General features: G+C 37.4%; 1 protein-coding gene across 3 annotated transcripts in view; it reads right to left on the minus strand.

Moving 5' to 3' along the window:
* Positions 1-27,516, minus strand: part of NAA15 (N-alpha-acetyltransferase 15, NatA auxiliary subunit) — a 75,931-nt gene that overhangs the window by 12,502 nt on the left and 35,913 nt on the right. For 2 of the 3 annotated variants that reach the window (XM_067735057.1, XM_067735056.1), the window contains exons 6-16: positions 27,321-27,474; positions 23,811-23,930; positions 22,142-22,237; positions 21,878-21,984; positions 19,849-19,921; positions 17,030-17,199; positions 15,371-15,523; positions 14,687-14,815; positions 13,365-13,578; positions 5,194-5,387; positions 292-400 (exon numbers count right to left, since the gene is read on the minus strand). In XM_067735057.1, coding sequence (XP_067591158.1) covers positions 292-400; positions 5,194-5,387; positions 13,365-13,578; positions 14,687-14,815; positions 15,371-15,523; positions 17,030-17,199; positions 19,849-19,921; positions 21,878-21,984; positions 22,142-22,237; positions 23,811-23,930; positions 27,321-27,474 — 1,519 coding nt within the window. Of the gene's footprint in view, positions 1-291; positions 401-5,193; positions 5,388-13,364; positions 13,579-14,686; positions 14,816-15,370; positions 15,524-17,029; positions 17,200-18,073; positions 18,169-19,848; positions 19,922-21,877; positions 21,985-22,141; positions 22,238-23,810; positions 23,931-27,320; positions 27,475-27,516 lie in introns of those variants that run through there. The other variant, XR_010942848.1, reaches the window with a different exon arrangement.

Raw genomic sequence — 27,516 nt, forward strand, 5'->3', positions numbered from 1 at the left:
TGTATTATGTATTTACTAAATTTTATCCACGTATGAACATGATAATGCCTATATTTCACCTTAATCCTGGTTATATATTATACATCTATTTTTCATGCTAATGTCCTAGAAGATATAATCACATCATCATACTTCTCCACAGCATGTTGTAAACAGGAGGCATTTCTGTGAGGAAGTCGCACTGGCATTTGCCAAAACACCCTACAGTGGTGAGGCTATCAGAACTGGGTGACTGTAGCTAAGAAATTCCGTGATCGATCTTATCAGGGCCACTGTACCCTAATTGCCTACCTTTCCTAAAGTAAATCTCAAAGGCAAAAAGATGAGTTTCTATCTTGTTCTTCACCAAGTTCTTCAACGGAGTTAAAAATTTAATAGCTTCTTCCAATGGAGTTTCAACCTAACAAAAATAAAAGATATTATACAAATGGAAGCAAGATTTTGGGGGGATGTGAATTTACTCTTTCTATCAAAAACACTTTTTTGCTAAAAATCACTTACCAGTCACCCAGAAATACAGTGTCATATTTCACCCACCCATAATCTAAAGGAAGCGGATTTTGAACTCCTCACTGGTTTTTAACTGTTGAGATTATACATCATCTCTGGATAGAAACTATCCAACAAGTAAAGAAGAAGATTAAATAGAACCAAAACCAGGAAAAGAAAGACAGTATGAGAAACAGGTAAGATAGCCAAGGGAAAAAAAAAAGACAGAGAAGGGAAGTGAAATAGGATGAAAAGGGCTTAAAAACTGTAGAGAACATTGAAGAATGAGTGAATGCTGAGTATAATCAAGCTATCAAAAAATAGTACAGTATCCACTCTGTTGCTTTGTTCCACTATAAATTCTATAGAAATCTACATTTATTCAAATGCCATACTATTGGTGAGATGTCATTGGAAAAGATTTATATTTCTAGAACTCTGTCTCTACCACCCTTCATTAATTATATAAATGTACTAATTACATATCTGTGATATTACCGGGCAAGTATAATGCTTACTAGATAATTGTGCTACTCTACTCCTAGACTGAGTACGGAGACAAGACTATTCTCTGTAGACTGGGGTGGAGGTAGGTAACAACACTGTATTTATCAGAAGGGCACTGAACATCTGGGTCCTATATTCACCTTCTCTCATCACAGAGGCAATAACAATTTACCCTCAATGGAATTTGGATATGCCATATCTGTCCAACATGCTTCTGCCAGTACAGTAAATTGTGATTTCACCAATACATTTTCTGGCCAAGGAAATTATTTAATAGCATTCAAAACAAAACAAAACAAACAAACAAAACCAAGTCAAGCCATAAACGGTGTCTATAGGATTTACCTTGTACTAGTATGTAAAGCACTAGCCGTTATTCTTAAGGATATATGCCAGAAATCAATATATGACAGCATCACTCTAATAGTTGTAGATATCAAGAGACAGAGGAGAAAACAAGGGCCCTCATAAGTATGCCTTTCTCACATTTGTAAATATTTGGCTTCCTATTCCCATGACTCTATGCTCTACTGAGTTAGAATCTGTGGTATACAGGGGAGAAATAGTTACCAGGGAAAGGTAGAGAGCTGGAAACTGAAACTGCCACCCAGGTACATCAAGCTTTTCATTCCTCAAGAGGTACAGATGGAAATGAGGGTCACTGTATTGACCACGATAATTTACTCCAGGGAGATATAGCTGTTATTATTATAAAATAGAAACAAAAAAGGATATTGGGAAGTGGAATCAAGCATTTGACAAGCATTACACTGACTGAAACCAAGTGTCTGATTTGGAAAGGAAAAAGAGAGGAATGAATTCTGTCTGCAGTTCTCAGAAATGAAAACATACGCCCCCAAAGGAGATGTGGGTCTCTTGCCCCCACATGCTCCTGTGTGCCTCGCACAGGGAAGATTTTGTCAAGCTAAATCTAAACAATAAATATAGGTGCATAACCAAAATAAAGCTAACTGCATTCCTACATTTACATATATACAGTGCAGTAGAGGGTGGTATAAACAAAAGCATATAAAATAGGGATGATGCTCTATAATCAGTGCTTTAAGATTAAAAAAAAAAAGTCAGGGCTTCCCTGGTGGCGCAGTGGTTGAGAGTCCGCCTGCCGATGCAGGGGACAAGGGTTTGTGCCCCGGTCCAGGAAGATCCCACATGCCGCGGAGCGGCTGGGCCCGTGAGCCATGGCCGCTGAGCCTGCGCGTCCGGAGCCTGTGCTCCGCAACGGGAGAGGCTACAGCAGTGAGAGGCCCGCGTACCGCAAAAAAAAAAAAAAAAAAAAAAGTCAAAACCACCCTTGAAAATCCCTGAAGTTGTTGAGACAGACACATAGATATAGATATATAATATCACTAGTTTGCATTGTATGTATGAAAACCACACATTTAAGTACCAAAATCGCAATCACTGTAGCAAGATAGTCACACTCTGAGAAGCACAAGAACTGAGACGGCAGTCATACCTCCCCAACCTCAAACTCAGGTGGGGTCCTATGTCCACTGAGAGAAGTATTGGATGGAATTGCCAGCATCATGCATACTCTTTTCTGTCTCTGTCTCGAAAAAAAGTTACATCCCGTCAAGATTTGAATTTACCTAAGTTAAATAGAAAGGGACTGCACTGTGTTGATGGGCCATTTAAGACATTTGCAAGGGCATTTTTTTTAACGTGAAATTTTAAAATTTATAAACTGGCCTGAACTCTAATCCGAGAGTTAAAATATGTTGTATAGGAGTGTATCTCCCTATACTCGCAGCACAGCGACACAAAGTCTAACACCGTATGCTAGCTTAAAACTGAAGTTTAAAAATAAACACTATACAGACAGAGTGCTAAAGACTTATTACCCTTATAAGGAACGTGTGTGTGCATAGAAGGAAAAAAAATCCAGTTGAGATGAATGCCGGCCAGAGGCACGGAGGAGCATAGGATGCATAGTACAGGAGGAGCATAGGATGCATAGTACAGGAGAGAACTCATGAATACCAACTACCACCTACTGCTCATCATACCCTGGCTAAACAAGCAATACAGATTCCACCAAGCTTTCAGATGTATACTCAGTTAATTCAATATTAAACTCATTAACTAAACCTCTTCCTATTTTCCTTCTCTCCTTCTTCACTGGAATAACTGCAATTTAACAATGCTTTTATTTTATTTAAATTATCCTGAACTGGTGAACTGGATTTATCATTTACTACCTGGAAGAATGATGAAATATAACCCCCCTCCCCAAAAAAGGCAACTACAGATTAGAGACCCAGAATTGGCAGGCAGTTTTTTAAATAGCCTACAGCGTCCCTCCCGATTATGAGGGCTTGGTGTAATCTGGCCTTGCCACCGCACTGCAATATGGGTGACTGTGGATGCTATCAGACGGGGGCATCTTGGAGGCAGTCATCCTTGGAAGAGAAAGGTGTTATGCGCCTAACAGGTAAGAACGGCATATACTGAAGAGCAGTCCATGAAGGTGGGTGCCTTCCACTAGGCTCCTTTCAAATAAAGCAGTCAGAAGCACTTTATGTAGGCATTATTTTGTTGTGAGACTACAACCGTCTAGCTACAAATGTTTAGACTACAACTTGACATCTGGCCCCAAAGCAGCCATTATAGGTGAAACACAAAGAAAATGGAATAGTGTATAAGGAGACCTGGTACAAGAATTCTGCTCTGTGGGGTACTCCTTATTAGACACTTACTAAATCCAAACAGATCCCCTCTTTAAGAACTATAATGCGAGACATAAAGAGTTACAAGAAAAAAGTCATTAAATAAAGTTGTGGGACACAGAGAAAGCAAGTGGAAAGAATGACAGTGGCAGGCAGTCAGTGATGGTGGTAAAAGTGGTAGCAAGAAAAAATGCTGAGGCATAAAGATGAAAAGCCCCTAAAGTTGGTATTATCCCCGAGTAACTCTGTAGTTTTCCATGGGGCCTAAAAGGTCAATTTTCGGTGCTCTTCACGTCCCTGTATATTCTTCCAGTAAGCTCCCAACAACAATAATAAAAAGGCAGTGTCTTTGTTCTTAGAAAGCACACAATTATTTGTACATACAGCTTTGTGAAATCCAAGCTACATTTATCTATGGTTCTTAAACAGTAATATTGCCATGAGATATTACTGTCCATCTGCTCTGATATAATTCTAAAAATATTTTCCAACTCTATTCATTAGGTATTATAATTTTCCTTAGTTATAAAGCAATCAATGACTTTGAATTTTTAGTTACTAGTAAGGCTAAACTGAACTCTAGGGCAATATGCTTATGTTATTGCTTTAACGTAGTAAATCATGCAATTATCTGCACGTGGAGTAGGAGGGTGTCGAGGGCCAGAAGAAAAGTGCGTATGTACGTTACTGATGAAAATGATTCACAGGACAACGAATGCCTTGGTTTCAGCTTAATAGTTTAAAAATGGCAGATAAGATTTTGGCTTGGGGAAAATATTTGAGGACTTTTAAGATATTAGGTACAAATAGTAAATACAATAAAGAAATAGTGTAAACTGACAACATGAGTGAGAGAGAGACATACAGAATTCACTTTTTAAAAAGCTCAATTTAGGCTAGATATAAAAAGTTCAATGTTACCACTTACAACAGACACTACATTCTTTACACATACATTTTTTCTAGTCCTAACATTTCTGCCTAGTAGGGATTTTTCCGAGTCCCATTTTATATTTGAGAAAACCATCAGAGAGGTTAGACAAAATGTCCAAGATACACAAAGAAGTGTAAGAGCTAATATGTGGTCCCAGATCAGAATGACTCAAAAGCCAAAACTCTCCAATATACCATATACTGGATTACTCTGGATCAGAATCATTACTTCAAGTTCTAAATGTGAGATACAATCAGAACAAAAGAGAGAGAGAAGAAAAGGAAGGAAGGAAGGAAGGAAGGAAGGAAGGAAGGAAGGAAGGAAGGAAGGAAGGAAGGAAGGAAGGAAGGAAGGAAGGAAGGAAAGAAGGAAGGAAGGAAGGAAGGAAGGAAGAAAAGAAAGGAAGGAAGGAAGGAAGTAAGGAAGGAAGGAAGGAAGGAAGGGAAAGCAAGCTAAAAATTAAAGTGATTTTTTTACTCTAAAATCTATAATCAAATTGGCTGAATAAGACCACATAAAATGACAATAGGTGGTCATGAAATTCACTCAATTGTGCCAAACACTATTCTTAAGTACCTTGGCCAGTTTCTCGGGAATAAGTTCTTCTTTTGGACCTCCAATTTCCTCATCATCATCGTCCTTCTTCTTTTTCTGATTTCTCTGCTGCTTTTCTTTTTCTGCATTTTTTTTCTCTTCCTCTATCTGGGCTTTCTTTTGAGCTCTTCTTTGCTTATTACGTAGCTTCTTTAGCTCTTTGTCAGACATGTTTGCTGTAAGCAGCAAGTGTTAATAAAATTATCAACGTGTTAATCAGATTAGAAATGATGAATTACTATGTAATATTCCCATATAAACTCCCACTAAAAATCTTTCATGTTACACATGTTCATATGCCTATGTGTACCTTTTAATAGTGCCACATTTGCTAAAGAACACTAACCTCCTCAAAAAACTTGCGAGACCCACCCTATCGTGGCAACCATAGCAAAACTCAAAAGCACGTGAGCTCCTCTAGCGACAGTAAACCACTTGCAATTCTAGGAATGTGACAAGCTGGTTCCTAACTCTGTGGCACGGTCCCATGCCTTCTTAGTTATGCCGTCTCTAATCCTGTCAAACAGTGCTGCCACTGTGCCTCACATATTCTGCTTGTCATAATACTTTGTTTATACATCTATTTCTCTTTTAGACCGTCAGTTCCTTGGTGGAAGAGACCTTGTTTTACTCATAATCTTTGTATTGACAGGGCCTAGCAGCATACCAAAACAGAGAAAACACTCAAATATTTGTTGAAGGAATAATGAATAACTACACAGTAAATTTAAAATTTGACATTAAAAATTAACAATATCCCTTGAGGTACAACTATAGAATGTTTCAAAGAAAGACTGGAAATCACTGATAAACATGCCATAATAAAGTGGAAAATCTGTACTGTTTAGACTTAAAGCAATAAATCTGAAAGCTACGTGTACAATCAGTATTTATTTGGAAAATACTTGTTAATAATGAGAAATGAAAAAATTCATTCTAAAATACGCCACCACCGTGGTGATTTTTAAATATGCCCCAAAATTCTTCCCTTAAAAAAGTGGAGTCTATTTCCCTTTCCCTTAAATGTGGGCTATACTTAGTGACTCACTTCTCACTAATAGAATGTACTAGAAATGAAAGTGTATGACATCCAAGATTAGGACATAAAAGCACTGTGGATTCCTCCTTGCTTTCCCTTGGATCACTCAGAGGAAGCCAGCTGTCACGTTGTGAAGAAACCCAAACCACCTTATGTAAAGACCCGTGTGGCCAAGAACAGTCCTCTGGCCATGCCATCTTGGAAGCAGATTCTCCAATCCTTCAGGTGCCTTGGCTGACATCTCGACTTCAACCTCCTGAGAGACCATAAGTCTTTCCAATCATACAGCTAAGTGACTTTTGAATTCCTGGCCCCCAGTACCTCTGGGAAATAAATGTTTGTTGTTTAAATCTGCTAAGCAATTTGTTATGTAGCGATAGACAACCAACATATTTTGGTCCCTGGAAGTGCGATGCTGCTGCAATAAAACCCTAAAATGTGGGGAGTGGCTCTGGGACCAGAGAGTGGCCAAAGGTGAGAAGACTTGGAAAAGAGAATTAATGTAAGCTTAAGAGCCTTAGACTATTAATAGATATCTAGATTTCGAAGAGGATGCAAGTGAGGGCTAAAGTGAAGTGAGGAACACTTATAATCACATAGAGGCAGACAGCTTAGCAACACTTATAAAATGCATCAAGTGAACCGGATGATCCCGTTAGGTGGATTTCTAGGCCCCAAAACATGGGGGGGTGGGGGGGAGAAGAGGTTTGAAGATGGTACCTGATTCTTCTTGCTGCTTCTAGCAAAAATGCAAGAGAAAGAAACTAAAGGAAGGAGCAGGGACTTGAGGTTTTTGAAAATTCTCAACCTCTCCAGAAATGACTGCTGAGCAAAGATCAAACACAGGGCACTGCCAGGAAAACAGGTCAAAAGGGAGAGCAGAGAATTTGGCTTTAAAATCTTTTGTTAAGACTCAGAATTCAGAAAAATGGTGTCTCAGTTACTAGTCAAACAAAGGTTCTCTTAAAAATTTTAAGGGTGTGATCCACAGATCCTCTCAATCACACAGCAGACCTTCTAAGAAACTTAGAAGTTTTGTCCTCTCAGCAAGATCTCAAAGTAGACAAAGATACTTGTGCATGTGGATTTCAATGAGATTCACACAAGATTCATGAAGTTTAAAAGAGAATTATAACGGTAGAAACACGGAAACTTGGACTGAAAGGAACATAGCATAAAATGAAAAGAGGTCTTCAGACACCCCACCCCCAAATTTTGGAAGCGGATTAAGAAACTACTTAGCTGCAGACAAACGCTAACTTTCAAGAAAAAAGAAGGATTCAGAAGGTAGAACCAGGAACCCAGAGGGCAGAGCCAAGATCCATAAAGAATTATTCCTAGGTCTCGAGTCCTCATCAAAGAACTGCTAACCTGGACCCAACTGGACTTGAGAATTGACATGAACCAGTAACTCCAATGTGCCTCCCGTTCCCCCCTCACCACCCCTTTGTGTCTACAGTGGGCGCCTAGCCTCTCTCTCACCACTTTATACTGGTTCACAGGATTTCTTATCAAGAACTCTTAATTCACAGGATTTCATATCAAGAACTCTACTTGAAGAGCTACACTAAAGAACCATATTCAAAAAACCTCATCAACATCTGCACCTCATTCACAAGATAACGATCTGGACTTTGAGCTAATGCTGTAATGGGATGAGACTTACAGAGGCCTTGAGAGGGGCAAGTATATTTTGCATTAAGAATGTAAGTAATTTGTGTCCAGAATGCAGAACGTGGCAGTTAAAAATATGTCCACAAATTCTTTGATTTCTCCTTCCCACTCAAGTATAGGTTGTACCTGGTGACCCACTCAACAAATTAAAATGTAAAGGAAGTGGCAGGGTGTTATGTCAAGAGAAGAGAACATTAAAGGTGTTATGGCTTCCTCCTTGCTCTCTAGCGTGGCCAGCTACCATGTCTTGAGGAACTCAAGACACCCTCTGGAGAGACTAAGGAATTAAGGCCTCCTGCCAAGAGCCATGCGAGTAAGCCATCTGGGAAATGGATCCTCCAGCCCCAGCCAAACCTTCAGATGACTACAGCTCTAGCCAATATCTTAACTACAACTTCCTAAGAGACCCTGAGCCTGAACCACCTAGATGCTTCTGAATTCCTGACCTATGGAAATGGTTGGTTCAAGATGGTAAATTTGGGGGTAATTTATTATGCAGCAATAGATAAAAACAAATTTATACCTGTTTCTCTTTTTCCTGGTAAAGAATTCCTTACTACTAGAAAAGAAAATTTCAAACAAGAACTAAACATTACATCCTAGAAACACAAGACTGCGTGAGTGGCCACATAAATTCTGGCCTTTTAATGATTTGTGAAATAATTGCTACCACTTGCATCCTTACTGCAAGACTAGACACAATACACACATTATTTTATTTAACAATCTCAACAACCTCATAATATTATTTTATGTATCAGAAAACTGAGCTTTCAGAAGAAAAATAATGACTCAGAGTGATAGTAAAAGACAGAGCAAGGATGTAAATCCACTTCACTTTGCCTCCAGTCTAAACTCTCTCTTTCCACTATGCTACACCAGGGGTCAGCAAACTTTTTCTTCAACAGGCGAGATACTAAATACTTTTCGCTTTGCAAGCCACAGGTCTCTGTTGCAACTAAACTCAGCTGTCATAGCACAAAAAGAGCAACAGATAGTATGTAAATGAATGGGCTTGGCTAGGTCCCAATAAAACTTCATGTACCAAAACAAACCGCAGTATGGATTTGGCCCACAGGCTAGTTCGTGACCCTATTCTGTAATGCCTCTCACTGCCTTAAGAGGACTCGTCAGTTCACAATAATTGCCACACCACGATAGAGAAAGGAATCTACACAGGAAATTAATATAGACATTAAGAGTCCAAATCCTGTTTCACTTAATTTAGTGCTAATTATCTGGATAGGCACTATCTCAAGTTTACATAAATTAGCTAGTACTTGTGTGAACTTAATAGAGACTCAAAATTTTAGCTTAGGAGGAGCCAAAGGAAAATTCTACTACGCTAGAATATTGCATTATCTTTTTTAAAAAAATTTGTGTTTGTGTATATGTGCACATATGCACGTATATGTGTATACACAGAAAATACCATCTGAATCTAGACTCTCTACCCAGCCAAACTAACATACACATAAGAATGCAAAATAAAAGAAATCTGGCCATATGAAGACTCTTAAGTTTACTGAAGGGGTAAAAACATGAGAAGCAAAAGATAACTTCTCAAGCAAATAAAGGGTACCTACCAGATCTTTGCTATAAATGTCAAGCTTTTTGGTGAACCATTAGAAAGCACTGTGTCTAAGGAAAAAAATGGCAGCAAGCAAACTATTGTCCCTATTAATCAGCACTATTTCAGCAACACTAACCAATGCAATAAGGCATGGGGGAAAAAAAGAGGTATGAATACTTAAACTGATTACAGATTAATATAACGGCCTACGTAGAAAAATTTTTTAAATCAACTGAAAAATCTACTAAACCTAGTATCAACGTTCAATAAGGATAGCAACATACAAAAACTATAACAATATTCATTTGGAATACTGTAATGGGAAAGGGGGACATGTAAGGATAATGCTAAGAGTAAATTTGCTAAAGTTATAACACAACAATTACACTAAAATATAAATAGGAGATACATGCATTCTAGTATGCGAAGACTTGATGTTGTTTAAGATCTCCTGATCCCCAAACAGTAACCTATATGTTAAATGCAATTCAAATTAAAGCTCCAAAAGAAACTTTCTGGAAGATCAATTAACTCTACAGTTCTTACATAAGCAAAAATTAACATGTAAAACCAAGAAAAATCGAAAGACATAGTGTTAGATTAAGAAGAGAAAAATGGATAAGAAGAGAAACCCGTGTACTGATGTCAATACAACATAGTTTTACTGTGTCTTCACACTAAGTTTTAATATATGTGAGAACAAGACACCATGCCCACAACCCACCAAAGTATTTTTTCAGAGCTTACTTCAGGATAAAAGTGGCATTTTAAAAGAGTGGGGAATATGGACAACCTATTCAGTAAGCACCATTTAGGAGTCAGCAGTCTTTTATGTGGGGATAAAAAAAGCTACCCTGCACCTCACATCACATATAAAAATTATCTCCAGATGATTAAACAGACAAATGTAGAAATAACAAAGCTAATAATATAAGAAAACATAGAAGATATTTATAAATATATTTTACATTTTGAAGGAGAAAAGCCTTTCTAAGCAAGACCCAGAAACCATAAAAGACTAAACAACTTTGATTTCAGAAAAATTAAAGCTTTTACATAAAGAAAGACACTCACTGTAAACAAACATAAGACCTAAGTGACAGGAAGAAAATATTTGCAACACATAAATAAGGATTACAGTCCTGAGAATGTACAGAACTCCTACGAACCAAGAAGTTTCAAAATAAAATGGGCAAAAGATATGAACAGGCAATTCACATAAGAAGCCTAAAGGCCACATGAAAACGTATGCAGGGGTTCCACTCTTAAAAATCTAGGAATTATAAATTAGATTTTCTTCCCAAAGTAACAAAAATGTAAAGGATGGACAATTTTCAGTGTTAGCAATAAAATAAAATATCAGTCCACTGTTGGTGGCAATAAAAACGTTTCATGGAAGGCAGCTTTATGCATTTCTCATACTCTTTGACCTAGCAATTTCCACCCCTAACAATCCATAATAAAATACGTGCATAATGATGACCTACAGGACATTTACTGTAACACTGTAAGGGGCTGGGGGGGACCCACGTGGATTCCCACAGAGCCATTAAAATGACTGACGATGATATTAGCTGTGCCCAGACATGGAACTATACTATAAAATGAAGGGGAAAAAGTATAAATTTCAAAACACTATGAATCATATCATCCCATTTATGGGCTATAAAAATAAAACGAACAAACAACCACAAGAACTACCCTGAAAGGTGTGTGTAGAGCATGTGTGCACATCAAGCTCTGAAAATGGTAATTGTGCACAAAGGAAATTGAACGTTTCATAGGGGTAGCCCTCTGAAAGAAGACAGCCTGTGGGTAGGAGAAAAGGGAAAGGGGATTTTCACATTTGCTAGTTATTTTTCTAAGTTGTTTCAACTTTGTATGTTAAGAGTTAATTGTACATTATTTGCATAATTTGAAGAACAGGTGGAAGGCAGGAAGAGTGAACAGGAAGGTAAACAGGGACTTCCCTGGTGGCGCAGTGGTTAAGAATCCGCCTGCCAACGCAGGGGACACGGGTTCGAGCGCTGGTCCAGTAAGATCCCACGTGCCACGGAGCAACTAAGCCCAAGAGCCACAACTACTGAGCCTGCGCTCTGGAGCCTGCAAGCCACAACAACTATTGAGCCCGCGTGCCACAACTACTGAAGCTCACGTGCCTAGCGCCCGTGCTCCACAACAAGAGAAGCCACCACAATGAGAAGCCCGCGCACCGCAAGGAAGAGTAGCCCCCACTCACCGCAACTAGAGAAAGCCAGCGCGCAGCAACCAAGACCCAACGCAGCCATAAATAAATAAATAAGTTTATTTATTTTAAAAAAGGAAGGTAAACAAAAGAAGCCAGAGGATCACTGCTCTCAGCTTCAATGATAAATTGTCCTGTAGATTCTCACTGGTATCTTCTTGCCAGTTGAAGAAGCAACGACAGATAGAGATTCAAGTGAAATCTGTACAAGGGTTTCTATATGTGACCTCAGAAAGTTCTAAATTGTTCTTAGGCAACAGGAAATATAATTTAATAACAAATTAACAGAAAGATCCAAAGGACTTTAGAAGGAGGAAGTATAGAAAGTAACCAACCATAACATCAGGAGAGGCATAAACTCAGGACTGAAGAAAAAAAATCTGACACAGTTTTTATGTCCCAACTCCTGTAACATTTTTGCCATGAAAATGTCACAAAATATTTGGATGAACAATTAATTTTTATCTTTCTACATTCCTATGTCACTTTTATGCTGAGATCCTTTCCCAAATAATTAAGGAAGATTTCTCCCTACACATCCTGACATCTTGCTATAAAAATGGCATGTTAAAACTGGTCAAATGGTAAATCATTGAGCAATTTTACTGGCTTAATTCTAAGCTGGGTTTTAGTGTTCAAGCAATATTTACCTTTTAGTAGGTTAATTATAAATTATTACTAAAAGGAGAAATAACTAGATATACTGACGGCCAACACTAATGTGGAGTTCCAACACTAATATAAAAATAGTATTGTACTTTACAATTTATAGTATTGGGTAAACCAGATATTAAATGTAAAGTTCATGAAATTCAACTCCTTAAAAGCTAGTGATCAGTTACAAATTAAATTCCTGCTTAACTTTTTTTTTTTTTTTTTGGCAGTACGCAGGCCTCTCACTGTTGTGGCCTCTACCGTTGTGGAGCACAGGCTCCGGAGGCGCAGGCTCAGCGGCCATGGCTCACGGGCCCAGCCGCCCCGCGGCATGTGGGATCTTCCCAGACCGGGGCACGAACCCGTGTCACCTGCATCGGCAGGCGGACTCTCAACCACTGTGCCACCAGGGAAGCCCGCTTGCTTAACTTTTGAAAGACTAACGTAAACGGTATTTTTCTTTTGTTGCTTAGAAAAATTCACAAAATGGTCATCACCATTTTCTAAAGCATGTATAACACTGTCCCACAAGGTGCTTAATAAAAAGCTCAGGAAAGGGACTTCCCTGGTGGCTTAGTGGTTAAGAATCTGCCTGCCAATGCAGGGGACACGGGTTCGAGCTCTGGTCCAGGAAGATCCCACATGCCGTGGAGCAACTAAGATCCCACATGTGCTCCACAACTACTGAGCCTGCGCTCTAGAGCTCGTGAGCCACAACTATGAAGCCCACGAGCCTAGAGCCTGTGCTCTGCAACAAGAGAAGCCACTGCAATGAGAAGCCCGCGCACCTCAACGAAGAGTAGCCCTCGCTCGCCGCAACTAGAGAAAGCCTGTGTGCAGCAACAAAGACCCAACACGGCAAAAAAAAAAAAAAAAAAAAAAAAGCTCAGGAAAAATCTACATTACACAAAAACATAAGTACACACATACACACCACAGAAACAATAAGAACTCTTTGATTATTATACCTGTGTCAGCTTCATGTTCTTTATTCTCATCTGTAAGGGGGTTGTCATGAAGCTTCAAATAGATCTCTATAGCAATTCTTGCTGCCTTGAAGTAAAATGGATGCTGTCGAAGTACATCTTCTAGTTTTAATAAGTCCACATATGATCTAAGGGTAATCTTCCTCATACAGTATGTATGAAAGTCAAACTGGTCATCAGTGATTTCTATAAAATGCTAACAAAATTATCTTTTTTATTACAGTGAAGTATAGCAATAGCAAAGAAACTACAAAAATGAAAGCCTTGGAATTACTTGTTTCTCAGGCATGAAAAAAAATCAGTAAAATTTAAAAATATTAAAAATGACAATAATTCAATTTAAATACTTTGCATATCAAATAAGCAAATATAATTGGCCATCACCTAGCATAGTATAATGGCGTACTTAGGCACTGAATTACTTGTTGAATGAAAGGAAACACAATGCTTTAAAATACATATATTTATTCCTTCCTTAATCATACTTAAATAAAGCTATCAGGACAAATCCAACAGAATTTATTAGCATACATAATAGTGCAGTACAGTAGATTTACATGTTAAACATTCAGTCTTTAGAACAATTTGCAAAGGATTTTAATACTGCAGTATTTGGTAATTTTTCTGAGAATACAAATCTGAATCCTATGCAATGAAATGCTGGTACGTCGGTGAGAAATCAATCAGTGAGTAAGTCAAGCAACCGGAAGCTAACACATTTCAACTAAGCTCTGGGGTTCTCGACTCAATAACAGAACAAGCATGAAATTATATAAATTATTTTTATATATGAAAATCATAAAAAATGAAAGCCAAATACTAGTGATAGAAATGACTCAGAAGTGAAAAGGACTAAGAAAAGAATAAATTTATCAGAACGTGAGGAATTACATAGGTTACAGAAGTACTGTGAAAAGGCTTCAAAGCTTATAAATAATATGTATCAGGGCATAAGGCACCACCAATCAACCCCACAACAAACACGTTTCTGGGATAGCTTGATGAGCTTTGTATGTATTAATGTAGCAGAAACATTCAGAAATCAATGAAAACGCAGCCAAGATACAAACTTTCCCTTAAGTTTCTTACATAAATTCTGGCAGGAAGAGTAGACAATGGGGAAGTCTGCTTAATATAGTCTATATTATTTCCATTATAAAACTTGAAAAATATGAACACTGGTTTTTAGAAATCACTTACTATACATTATAAGGTGAGAGAAGAGAAAAAAACTATAGGATTTCCTCAAAACTTTCAATGTGTAACAAAATGAAATGAGAAACTTTTATGTATGTGGTACTTACTCTCTCAATCTCATGACATTTCTTAAGTGCTTCACCAAATTTATTCATTGCCTTATAAGCTTGGGCACATTCTGTCTGGAACCACATGCATTGCATTTCATTTAAATTCTCAACCGCTGATGTTCCTTCCTATATGAAAAGCACACACACTCAAAGACAATTTCTTATCAAATACATTATTCCACCACAGGATTTAAAAAGGAAAGATGGTCAATTGATTTGAATTCTTTCAAAATAATTTTCTAATTTTTTAAACCATTCTCAGGGTAAGAGGGAATAGTTAATATGTGAAAGAAATTAGAATTGTATTTCTAACCACTAAAAAAATATACACATACACCCTTGTAAATGATTAATCAAAAGGTCTACATAATTGGGGATGGAAAGTAACATAAGAAACAGAACAGTAACACACGGCAGATGTTCAATTAGTATTAGTTCCCTTCGCCCTTAAAAATTTCAACTGAACATACATCAATATAAATCAGAGTTTAAAAACCCACTGTACAACCATATTTAAAAAATGATGTTTTATACTAATATTGATTTCAGTTTTTTCTGATAAGGCAATTCAATTAAAATCCTGTGTTGATATTAAAAATATCAGACGTAAATTTTGAAAAATAAACAAGGTATACAAGTATGAACTATTTATTCACAAGCAAGAAAACTAGCTGTACAAACCCTTGTAAACTTCGAGCACATTTCTTCAGCCTCTTTTATCAGATTGGCTTTTAGCATGTATTTTGCACACTTGGAGTTGATAAATCTGTCTGCTGTGTCCAAGGCCTGGGCCTCATCCATCCACCTCGCAGCTTCTTTAATATTCCCAGCATGCTAATAATAACAGGGTACAAAAGCAAAATAAACCAGTCGGAGTATGCTAATTTCACTATGCAAGTAATTAGTTTCCTGTTCATAAATAACTAAAACACAAATGGAAGAAACAGTAATCTTCTGTCTCTTACAACCCTAATCAACGTAGATGCATACATTCTACAGAAATATAAGTTCTGATACCTTTCTGGCGATGCAGAATATAAGCTCTCTGATAGTAAAGATTTGTTTTAAAAATTTTGTCTACTGTTATAACCTCATTGACTACACACTACAACAGTGCCTGGCACATAGTGAATACTCAAAAATAATCACTGAATCAAAGAATAGATAATAATCAAAATCTTTAAGCCAGAACAACAAAGTTTACTGTAAAGGTCATAAAAGGCAAACGGATGGTCAAATTTCTACTCCAAAAGAACCATGGAAACATTACAATTAGGACCACTGGTGGACATTCCACAATGATCCTCATTCTACTTCGTCTAACTAGTCCATTTGGGAAGGTCACAAAACTAATGAGCCTTACTTGGCTTTAAAAAAGTGCTTTTAAAACATTACTTGGGGGACTTCCTCGTGGTGCAGTGGTTAAGAATCCACCTGCCAATGCAGGGGACACGGGTTCAAGCCCTGGTCTGGGAAGATCCCACATGCTGCGGAGCAACTAAGCCTGTGCACCACAACTACCAAGCCTGTGCTCTAGAGCCCGTGAGCCACAACTACTGAGCCCACGTGCCACAACTACTGAAGCCCATGCGCCTAGAGCCCAGGCTCCGCAGCAAGAGAAACCACCGCAATGAGAAGCCTGTGCACCGCAACGAAGAGTAGCCCCCGCTTGGCGCAACTAGAGAAAGCCCACGCACAGCAACAAAGACCCAACGCAGCCAAAAATAAATTAATTAATTTCAAAAAAAAATTACTTAATTTCATAATTTTTTGGTAAATGAATTATTGGTTTACAATCTCTTCCCCAAGAGCTTTTATTACTAAATTATATTTGTATTAAGATAGTAAAGCGGCAACTTTAAGATGATTTTTCTCAAGCAAGACCCAGGAGTTGAAACGGCAAGGAGGTAATACGTAGAATTCATAGTAGACATCTTCAGTTTCGTTTTAAGATTAACAGATACTGATATATATGATCTTACGGAAATGTTAATAGAAACAAACATTTCGCAGCAAATGTAATTATTTATTATCCATAGTCTTGCTACTTAAAACCAAGAAAATAACCAGGTATGTGTATGAACAACCATATATATGAATGACCGTACGTATATATGTATACTTGTGTTTGTACATAAACAGATATAGATGGGTGAGCAAATGAGCATGACCATGACAAGTCTCAAAGTAATCAGACTGAGAAATGGACTATATTTGCTGCTCCATGTTTTGCGAGCTATCAAATATGCCATTTCTCTTACCGCATTCAGACTCTACAGCATGTGTTTTCTTAATTTGTGTTTCACTGCCTCATAACAAAAGAGGAGAAAAGATTTTTACCTTATAGATTTTAGCTTTCACAAGAAAGAGTTCTATCAACGTGGGTGTACTTTCAATAGCGGTATTTATGTACCCCAGAGCAACAGACGGCTGCCCAGTCCTGTCGTAGTGCTGTGCCAAGTAGTACTGGACCCAAAGTAACGTGGTTGGCGGTTCTTCCTTCCCATCGTCTTTGAAAAGTGGGGGGGCGGGGGAGGAAAGAAAGCAAGCTTAGTCATTAGAGATATTAGTAACAGACTAGCCACCGCAAAGTGGCTCTATCTTTATTAACAAGGGAAGCAGCTCAAACCATGTGATTTATGCATCTAGTTATGCAACTAGCTCTAACCCTATAAAATCTTTGGAAGGGACCACGCTTTCTGCTCTGTATCATTGTAGCTCCTAGCACAATGCCTTGCATAGTAATAACTTCATATAGTTAACATGGCAGATGAATGAGATCAAAGCTATAACAAATTACCTAAAAAGAAAACTGAGGGGAGGGAGGGGAAGGGGAGGGTTCGGGGGGAGAGGACACGACAAGTTGTACTAGAACTACGAGTATACTGATCAGGATGTTATGTATGAGGGAAAAAAAATAAATAAATAAAGAGAAAATTTCCATTAATGTGACGGTAAAAAAAGAAAAAGAAAGAAGAAAGGCATGACTGCTCAATTGGGTTTCTAGCTAATGTACCAAACTATACATAAATATACTTGTGATGTGGTTATTTTGAATTTTGGTGATTATAAGATTCTTAACATATTTTAATATTATTCTGAATATGCAACAATGCATAATTTAGGTTAAATAAAAATTATACCCAAAAAATGAGATGAGTAAAAATACTTATTCTGTATTTTAGTTCATAATTTTATTTTTATATACTCACAAGAAAGTGTGCAAGTTAAATATACAACCCACACATTAAAAAATGATTTTTTAATACAAATTTCTAAAATCTAAGAACTGTTATTTGCTTTCAAAGAAAGCAACAGAGTGCTTATTTTTATCCTAGTAGAAGTAGGATGGCTCAGTGGACAAACAATAGGAGTGGAACTCACCAACTCCCGTTCTGATAGATCTGCAACTAAAGTGCTGCATATTCTTGGGCATGTCATTGAACCTCTTCCACATTTGTAAAATATGTAGGAAAATGCTGATAATCAAAGGAACATCATGATGATTAACCGATGAAACCATGGTAACGCCTTCTAAAAAGTACTATTTAAATTCATCTGAGACCTAGAAACAGTGATCAACTCAATAGCAATAAGCACCCCAGGTCCCATACTGGGCTTTCCCACTGCAGGAAACAGGGCTCCTTGGGAAAAACAACTGATTACACGTCTGCTGTGGGCAGTATACAAGGTGAGCTACAATATTTTGTCATACCAAACTGCAAGGAAGCTATCAACTACTATCCTAGTATGTGAAGGTTTAAACCATTTGAAACTGCAAATATGGTTAAAGTCATGAATTCATAATAATACCTTTAAAACATGTATTGGCCATCTTTGAAGAATGCTACTAAACCAATTCATTATTTTGAAAACTGGTAAAGAACAAAAAAGTAGGCTAGGCAGGGGAGAAAAAGCAGCATTTATCTTGCTTTTTCTATACAAACTGAAATACTGCATAAGCAGATGACAGATAGTATCTCTTTAAGATAATAAAAAAATGAATGGTAGAATATCACTAGCTTGTAATTCTTAACAGTTCTTAACATATGAAACAAATACTTCATGCCTCTTGATCAAAGAACACACCACCATCTTGAAATAATCTTGCTCATCCCTTTGTCTTTAAAACAAAAAGGAAAAAAAAAAAATCAAATCAAATCTCATCAAACCTGCAGTCAGACCTTTCCGTGAGAAGTTTCCGTAATGATGGAAATGTTCTGGATCTGCCCTGTCTAATAGGGCAGGCATTCGATTTGCACTAGCTATTGAGCAGCGCTTGAAATGTGGCTAGTGCAACTAATTAAATTTTTTATTTAATTGAAAACATTTTAATAGCCCCATGTGGCTAATGGCTACCATACTAGACAGCACAGCTGTGTATCCAGCTACCAATTTGTAACAAATCCAGAGGACAGAGAAATAACATGTTAAGCAACACGATATGGGTATATTCAGCAAAATCCATACTATAGAAAAACTCAAGGGAAAAAAACTAACTTCTTTAATAAATAAATTGCAGGAAGAAAGAGGGAAAACCTACAGATTTATAAAAAAGGGCTAAGAGACATATCAAACAAACTCAAAGTATAGATTTCACCTGGATCTTCATTCAAACAAACTTCAAAAACAAAGAGAAAAAATGCTATTTCCAAGATACCTGGAAATGTAAGCATGGACTTTTTTCTTTGATATTAAGAAAGTATTAATGTTCAAGTATGGTGACGCTATTATGGTTATAATCTTTAGAATACTGAAATATTCATGGATGAAATGATGTGATGTTTGGGATCTGTTTTAGAATAACATGGGATTAAGGGAAGTAGGTAAGGATACAGATGAAATAACTTTGGCCATGAGGTAAAAACTACTGAAGTTGAGTGGCGGGTAAATGGAGTGTCATCATACTAGTACATCTAGTTTTGCAGGTGTTTTAAATTTTACATAAAATTTTTTTCAATAAGCTACTGATTATCTTCTTACCAATGTACATTTCACACAATGTGTACATTAATGCACCTTCATCTTAAAGGGAAAAAAAGTTTAAATATACTAAGCTTACTGACTAAATAATGAACAATACTGACCTTCTGATCAAGAATTTCGCAACATATTAAGATTTTCAAGATTTTTTTAAAACATAAAACTTGAGCACTTACCACTGGGGTTAAATAACCGGCAGCTTTTTAGAGATGTTTCATAACCTACTACTAATTCTTCTATGATTGCCACCTGGAGTACAAACACACAAGCACACTTTAATAAAAATAAATAAATATATAGTTACTATGCTTGTGCAAAATGTGTTATTTACTACTAGAGGGCTAAATAAACATTCCGATTCCCCCCTCCACCTCTCTCTCTCTCTCTCTCTCCCTCTCATACACACACACACACCTTTTTATAAATCTCTTAACCTATGGATAAAAATTTAAAACCATACATTTATGAAGGTGTGTTTTAAGGCAAAACTTTCCAAAAAACTTACTGGCAACTCCTTTCCCTGCTATAAAATAAAGCATCAAGCTGAACTAGAAATCAGGAAAAGGCTGGACAGAAAGAGGTAGTGTTAGGGATGATTTTTATCTTGGTTCATTGTTACCTCAATTCACATAAATAACACAGTTAACATTTGCACTTTAGGAATCAAGAATTAAATACTGTGTAAAAAGAGAAATTCCACAAGCATATGACAGCATCCACTCTCAATTTCATCACCGTGGGGAAAGCATCAGTAACAGAGAAGCATGGCACCGTAGGTGGGTTTCTGAGATCCAGGAGAGTGAGTGGCTGTCCCAGTTCTGGTCTCTCCTGAGTCATGACTGTACTACTTACTCCTGGCTTCGTAAGAGATCTGTGAATACTTTTAATTTATTAATTCCCTTCTTTGCTTAATCCATCTATAATGAATTTGTTACTACAGAAGCTCTCTTAAATGACCTCAACTTAACTGACTCAACAGGTTAACACCAGCTCTCTCCATCACCTCAGAAAATTGTGAGGACTGAATGGCCACAGCCAGGTTATTCTGCTGCGCCCATGTTCTTCTCCCACAAGGTGAGCTACATGCTTACTAAGAGGTTTGTTTTCCCAACCTGTTTGAATTAGTTGCATTCATTATCATCATTGCAGAATTTAATTCAATATTATGTAAACTTAAGAAATGAGAACAAAAAGAAAGAACTGCTTCTATTAAGTCAAATACCATGGAAAGACTCACAGACAAATTAGACATTTTTTACCAATTTAGGTTTAAAAAGATAACCATAAAGGGAAAACTCGTAACAATATATATGATTCTACAATCAAGATTGCTTCACAAGCATCACGTTCTCACTGTACCAAAACTAGAAGTAAAATACCATATTCTATCAATGTGAAACAGTCATCAATAAAGCCCATATCTTGGACCTTTCAACAAAAGACTGTCAGAGTAAGTGCCCTTTATATACTTTAGGTTTAAATGTTTAGCACATTTAATCTTTCCCACCTTTAAGGTGTTTTTTTTTAAACCCAGCCAACATGTCTGATGCCACTGTACTTATAAACAAAATAATCTAAACCAGGATTAAAACACCCTTGGGACTTCCCTGGTGGTCCAGTGGATAAGAATCCATGCTTCCATTGCAGGGGGCATCCCTGGTTGGGGAACCAAGATATCCCACGCCATGCAGTGCGGCCAAAGAAAAAAGATTAAAACACCCTTTAACCAGCGTTTTGAATGTTGTAATACGTAGCTGAAAGAGTAAGCTGACTTACTGGGACAGCAAACAAACTCTTCTGACAGAATTTTTTTTCTACCAAATAAAAAGGAGAAATATTACTAAGCTTCAACTTAGTTCAAAAAAAAAAAAATTACTTCTGGGTTTCCCCATGAGCAGGAATTAGAGAAAATACTGAAGAAATTACTACCTTACCAACTTTTCATCCCTGTACCGACTCATTAAAAAGTACATATCAGAAACAAAAGACAGAACAAATAAGCAGTAATTTATTCAGCTAGAGAGCGGAGGATGAAAAGGAAATGAGGCACAGAAGCATTTAAACTGCAAGCTAGGAAGACTGTTAGCAGATTCACACTGCGTATACTATGTGCACAGGTAGCCAAGAACCAATTATTCCAAATACTGAGCAAAGAAATGATAGTCAAAACACAAAACCAAACCAAACCATTGTATTTTGCTTTACCTTTTCTTTATCTTTGTATAGAGACCTCAAAGTATTGAAGACTGGTGGACAACCCTTGCTGAAGTTCATCCTTAGGAACTTATCCAAACATTCTTTAAACTTCTCACCTTGGAAGAAAAAAATCCTGTTGACTTACATGTACCCAGACAACTCTAAAAATGCACACATTAAAACCTTAACATGCATACTCATATATTTAAAACCAAGGAAAGATACTGTATATCATCACACCATTTTCATTCCTTCACAATTATTCTCACTTACCAGATAAAAAGTTTAACGGCAGTCTTCTTGGCACCAATCCCCTGGGATACTTAGTCCAGGCCTCCTCATAAATTTTTAGTCGTTCTAACATATTAGCTGCAAATCAAAACAAAAATTATTTTTCATATGTAATTAAAACATATTTTTCTAGAAAATTACAAATTTCTGAAAATATATAAAAATTACCATATTAAACAGAAAATTTGAACATGGGAAAAATTATTCATAATCTAACCACCTAAATATATCAACAATCATTTTAGAATACTTCTAATATTTTCATATTTCAATCTATAATCATATAAAATACCTAATTTTCCTTATCCTGCTCTGCTTTAGGTGGCCTTTCAAAATCTGCCTGCTCTACTGCAGTTCCAAGAAAGGCTCGGTTATTATGTTTCCACCTATGGCTTCTCCAGTATTCTTTTCAGCCTCTCCTCTAACTCCTCTCCTTTGATTTATCTTGGAGCTTCTGGATTTATCCTCTATCTTCCATTTCTCCATATTTCTTTCATATTTTCTTTTACTCTCAGGTAAGAACTTTCCTTGTTCAATCTTCCACGTCACTAATTTCCCTCAGCTGTGGCCCCTTATATTTAATCTATTAAGATTTTCATGTCACATCAAGAAGTATGTTTTTCATTTCCCAGATTCCTAACAGGCACTTTCTCTTAACTGCATATTTCATTGCCTCTCTTCATCTTAGGCTTCTCTACGATCTCTACTCTCCCTTTGGCTGGCACTGATGATTACCTTTCCAATGCTGGTGTTACTACAGAGGATGACATTCTTTGTACAAGGTTTCTTTCACATTTATCAATGTACCAGGAATAGTTCACTATCAGTCTTGTGGGAAACTTCGCTTCAAATTAGATCATCCTGGCTAAAGACTCTGCCTTTTTGTAGATGACATGTTTCTGGGTTTGTCCTCACAAGCAGGTCCTATTCATGGGAGAGAATGGTTGGGGAGAAGAGTGTCTCTGGACCAAGTTTATTTGAGTCCTTCTTCCCACATAGGAAACAGTACTTCCCTTTCAGCTTGGCAACATTCACTTGCCCCTGGCAGGCCACTCTGCTGTAGCCACAGGTTATCACAGAAGTCTTTCCTTTGGGGAGACATCTCCATTTCTACTTTTCCCTTTCACGTTTCTGATGCTGCTATGCATTTGTAAATTTTTCAAACTTGTTTCTAAAATTATTTTCACAACTCTTTCTTTGAATTTGTAGTAGAAGAGAGGTTTCAGAAAACACTTAGTCTACCATATTAAATGGAAGTTCACAAATGTACTTCTATATTCAGATTTTGAACCAATTCTTTATTTTAATTAGTTTTTCTCCTGTTAACCTTTCTCTTTTTAAAATATTTATTTATTTATTTAGGCTGTGCCAGGTCTTAGTTGAGGCACACGGGATCTTCGTTGAGGCATGTTTAGTTGTAGCATGCGGACTTCTTAGTTGTGGCATGCATGTAGCATCTAGTTCCCCGAACAGGGATTGAACCCGGACCCCCTGCATTGGGAGCGCAGAGTCTTACCCACTGGACCAGCAAGGAAGTCCCTGAACCAATTCTTAACCAGTTCTTCTAGTTATGATTTTCACTGAGTTAACACAATATATATTAACAAAAGAAGCAATTAAAACTTAGAGAGTAAGTTTTAACCAATGCTACCTGGCTTGAGTGCCTTTTCCAAGCCTTTGTAATAGGCCCAGTTTTCAGGATTTCTCTCTTGTAATCCTCTGTAAACATCAGCTGCATCTTCCAAACGACATAATTGCAACAGAAGTTCCCCTGATAAAAAACAAATTAAGTATCTTCTGATTGTAACTTTAAGTTTTCCCCAAACTTTCTCTTAAAACCTCTTCAATATTGGGAAGTGGGTAGATTTGGTATCCTCCTGAGTTCTCAATTCCCCTCAACAAGACTATTTACCATGTTACTTTATTGTCCCTCCTTTTTGAAAGTTCATGTGTAGAAATGCCATCCTCTTCACATCCTCAATTTATTCAGGTATTTTTCTAACTCCAGGCTACTCTCTCAAGGTCACTGAACACAGTCACCAAGCCATCATCTACTACTCAAGTATTCCTGACAACATATGGACAATTTCAAAATCCAAATTAATGCCCCAATCCAATACCCTAACCTTATGATGCCCTAATCAACTAAGAAACGATTGTGCTCTAGCAGCCCATAAGCATGGCCACATTGTCTCTCTTCCCACAACTGATTTTTCTCTCTTCCAACTACCAAATATGCATCTTGCTTTAAACTTAACTATCTTGACTTTCTTCTTCTTGTCTCACTAATCCAACCCTCCAACCCTAGAGGAAAACCGTTCCCTTTTCTTCACGCCTTTCAGCAACCTGTAGGCTCACTGCTTGTCTTCTCTGGGTTGCATGACCAATCTCATCCCTGAATGACATTAGCAGCCCCAAATATGAAAACTAATCTCAAAACCTAGGCTCCCTCATTTACCAATTTTAAGGCCTGGATCACCCCGACTGCTTGCTTGCTGTACACCTTCGCATAAAAGAAGTCAGCAGATGAATGGACTGAGGCACCGGTTTCACTAGAAATATATGAGCTCCAAACTCACACAAGCCTCAAACACTACTCGGGAATCCTTTTCCCTACCTTAATGGGCTCCCATTCACCAAACGTATTATTTTCAAACCAGGACTTCACTCTTGCACCCTTTCTATTATCAGATAATAAAAATGAACACTTACTGAGAGTGAAAGTGACTTTTAAATGTTTCACTTGCATTACTTAATTCAATTCTCAAAGCTCTATGAGATAGGTTACTATTATTTGTGTCATTGTAAAGCAGAGAACATAAGTAAACTTGTCAAGGGTCTTTCAGATAGTTAACTGTTAAGAGTCAGGATCTGAACCCAAGCAATTTGGCTAAATGAGCCCATATTCTTAATGTTTATACCCTCAGTGGTTCTCAACCAGGTGCATTTTTGCCATCCATGAGACATTTAGCAAGATCTGGAGACATTTTTGGTGTCACAGTAAGGGGAGCAGGTGCTATGGTATCTGATAGGTAGAAGCTACCAATGCTGCTAAACATTACACAACATACAGGAAACTTCCACCTCCAACACCTTGGTCCCAAAATGTCAACAGCACCAAAGTTAATGGTCAGCTCTACACTAACCAAAAGCCTACTTCACTAAAAACAAATAATATTCTGCAACTTTTCTCCCCTACGCTACACCCATCCACATTTCCTTCCCGTAATCTTTACCCACCTTTCCCTTGTAGAAGAAACTGATGGTATAAGAATTAACAATGAAACTTTCTGCCTAACTATGCCCACTCACCCACGCCAGGAAATTCCTAAATTATCCTGACTACCCACCACTAACATCAATGCCTTTTATTACTGGAATATCCGACGATTGATGACTCTACTCTTAGTTCCCTTCTATTCTCTTTATATACCCTGTCCCCAATACCTGATTCACTGGAAATATCAAAACATATTATGTGGAACGAACTGATGGTTCTGTTTCCTATTTCACTGAGAAAATGGAAGCAACTAGAAGAGAACTCCCAAATACCCACTACATCGACACACCTGCTTGCCCATACACTCTACCATCTCTCATTACTGGGGATGAACTATTCATTCTGCTATGTAAGCCCAACCTTTCAACTTACCCACTAGATCACACACCCTCTACTGTACTGCATACTCTGTCTCATTATCCAGTGAGCATAAGCAAATGCTGTACAAATCTTCTTTTGATCCTATAACCCATTCCATCCACCACTACCCTATAGGTGTTTCCTATACAGCAAAACTACTTGTATGCATCATTTATGCATGCTGTCTTCAATTCCTCTACTCAAATCTCATTTAAATCTACTTGATCTGTTTGGGCTTTTACTACCCTCCTTCCAAATGTTCAGAATGTTTTTTTGTTAAGGTCATCAGTAACTTCCAAACTGCTAAATCCATGGGTCAATTCTGAGTCCTCAGCTTCAGCTGTCATTCTTCCTCACTAAGAAAGTTATAAAAATAATAAAACAAAACAATGTACTTAAGAGTATTTTGAACAATGTCACATATTTCCGTAGAGAAACTGAGGCTCAAGTCTTGCCCCTCATCATTTAGCTGGTTAGTAGCCAATGAAGGAATTCAAACTAGTTTTCTCAACCTCGTGATCTTTCCAGTAAGTCAGAAACCTCCTCCTTTATAACTAACAGACTGATAAGGGATGATCAACTCAAGCGCGAGAGGGCTGTCTTGGGTCTACAGCTCACAAATGAGCACCAGACGCCTTAGACTTCCATTCTTTTCTTGCCAGCAGCATTATCCTCTGCTGAAAAGTTCATCAAGCAAATGGTGGCTATACCCACTCCGCATACAGATACCACACTTTCTAGTGTTCAACTTCAAGGGAAGCCAAAGAAATCTGAAACCAACGAACTTCAGTCGCCTGGTGTCACAAAGGTAAAGGAATATTTCAGACGGCAATTCTTAGGAAGTACTCATATTCTCAATTACTTGTTATTTTTCTTTCACTTTCCATAATCAGTTCCTCAACTTTTAAAACTACAAAGACTCCTTCTCAACCCTCTAATAAACGGCAGAACCGGAGATCTTTATTTAAGGATCTACCCATCCTCCTACCCTAATCCACACATATAAAGCCGAATCTCTGGTTTCAATTCATGTTCTATGTTCAGAGAGACATTCAGATAAACCATGAAGAACCCTAGGAATGTCCCATAAGCACTTTAGTAAAGACTGATTTATCAATATATATTACTGACAATACAGAAATGTGTTGTACACATCCAGTTTTGCCAATAAGCAGTTTCTAAGAAAATCCTCTGTCTCATAAAATTGAGCAATTGCCTCCAGTGTCTTAATCAAACTCTACAGTATTTTCAGATCAAAGATACTTAAAGAGAAAATATTGTACTGAGTCACTTCATTCAATGATTTATTGTTCACAATTTTTTTCCCTATAACAATATCCATTGTTTGAATGTGTATTTTCCCACGTTACAAATTATTCAAAGTGCATGAGTAAGAAATAGATTTTGACATCAAATCAAGAAGTTGTGTTATATGCAACTATCAGTAGCAACTAGATTTTTCAGTTTTGCTCTTTGTCATAATTAAATACCAGAATAAATTACACTCTTTAAAAAAAATACCTTTGGTTTCTTCTACAGCAAGTTTATCACAAATCTGCTTTTCATAGGTACAAAGATGTTCCAGAGCTTCTCTATAGAGACCTGCTTCCCGAAGAACTTGATTCTGATATAAAAGGAGTTCACTATATTCATAATCCACTTTATCAGGGGATGTCTATATATGGATATAAGGAATACTAACAGTAAGAATTTTGTT

This window comes from Pseudorca crassidens, chromosome 4 (assembly GCF_039906515.1).
Source record: "Pseudorca crassidens isolate mPseCra1 chromosome 4, mPseCra1.hap1, whole genome shotgun sequence".
Lineage (NCBI taxonomy): Eukaryota > Metazoa > Chordata > Mammalia > Artiodactyla > Delphinidae > Pseudorca > Pseudorca crassidens.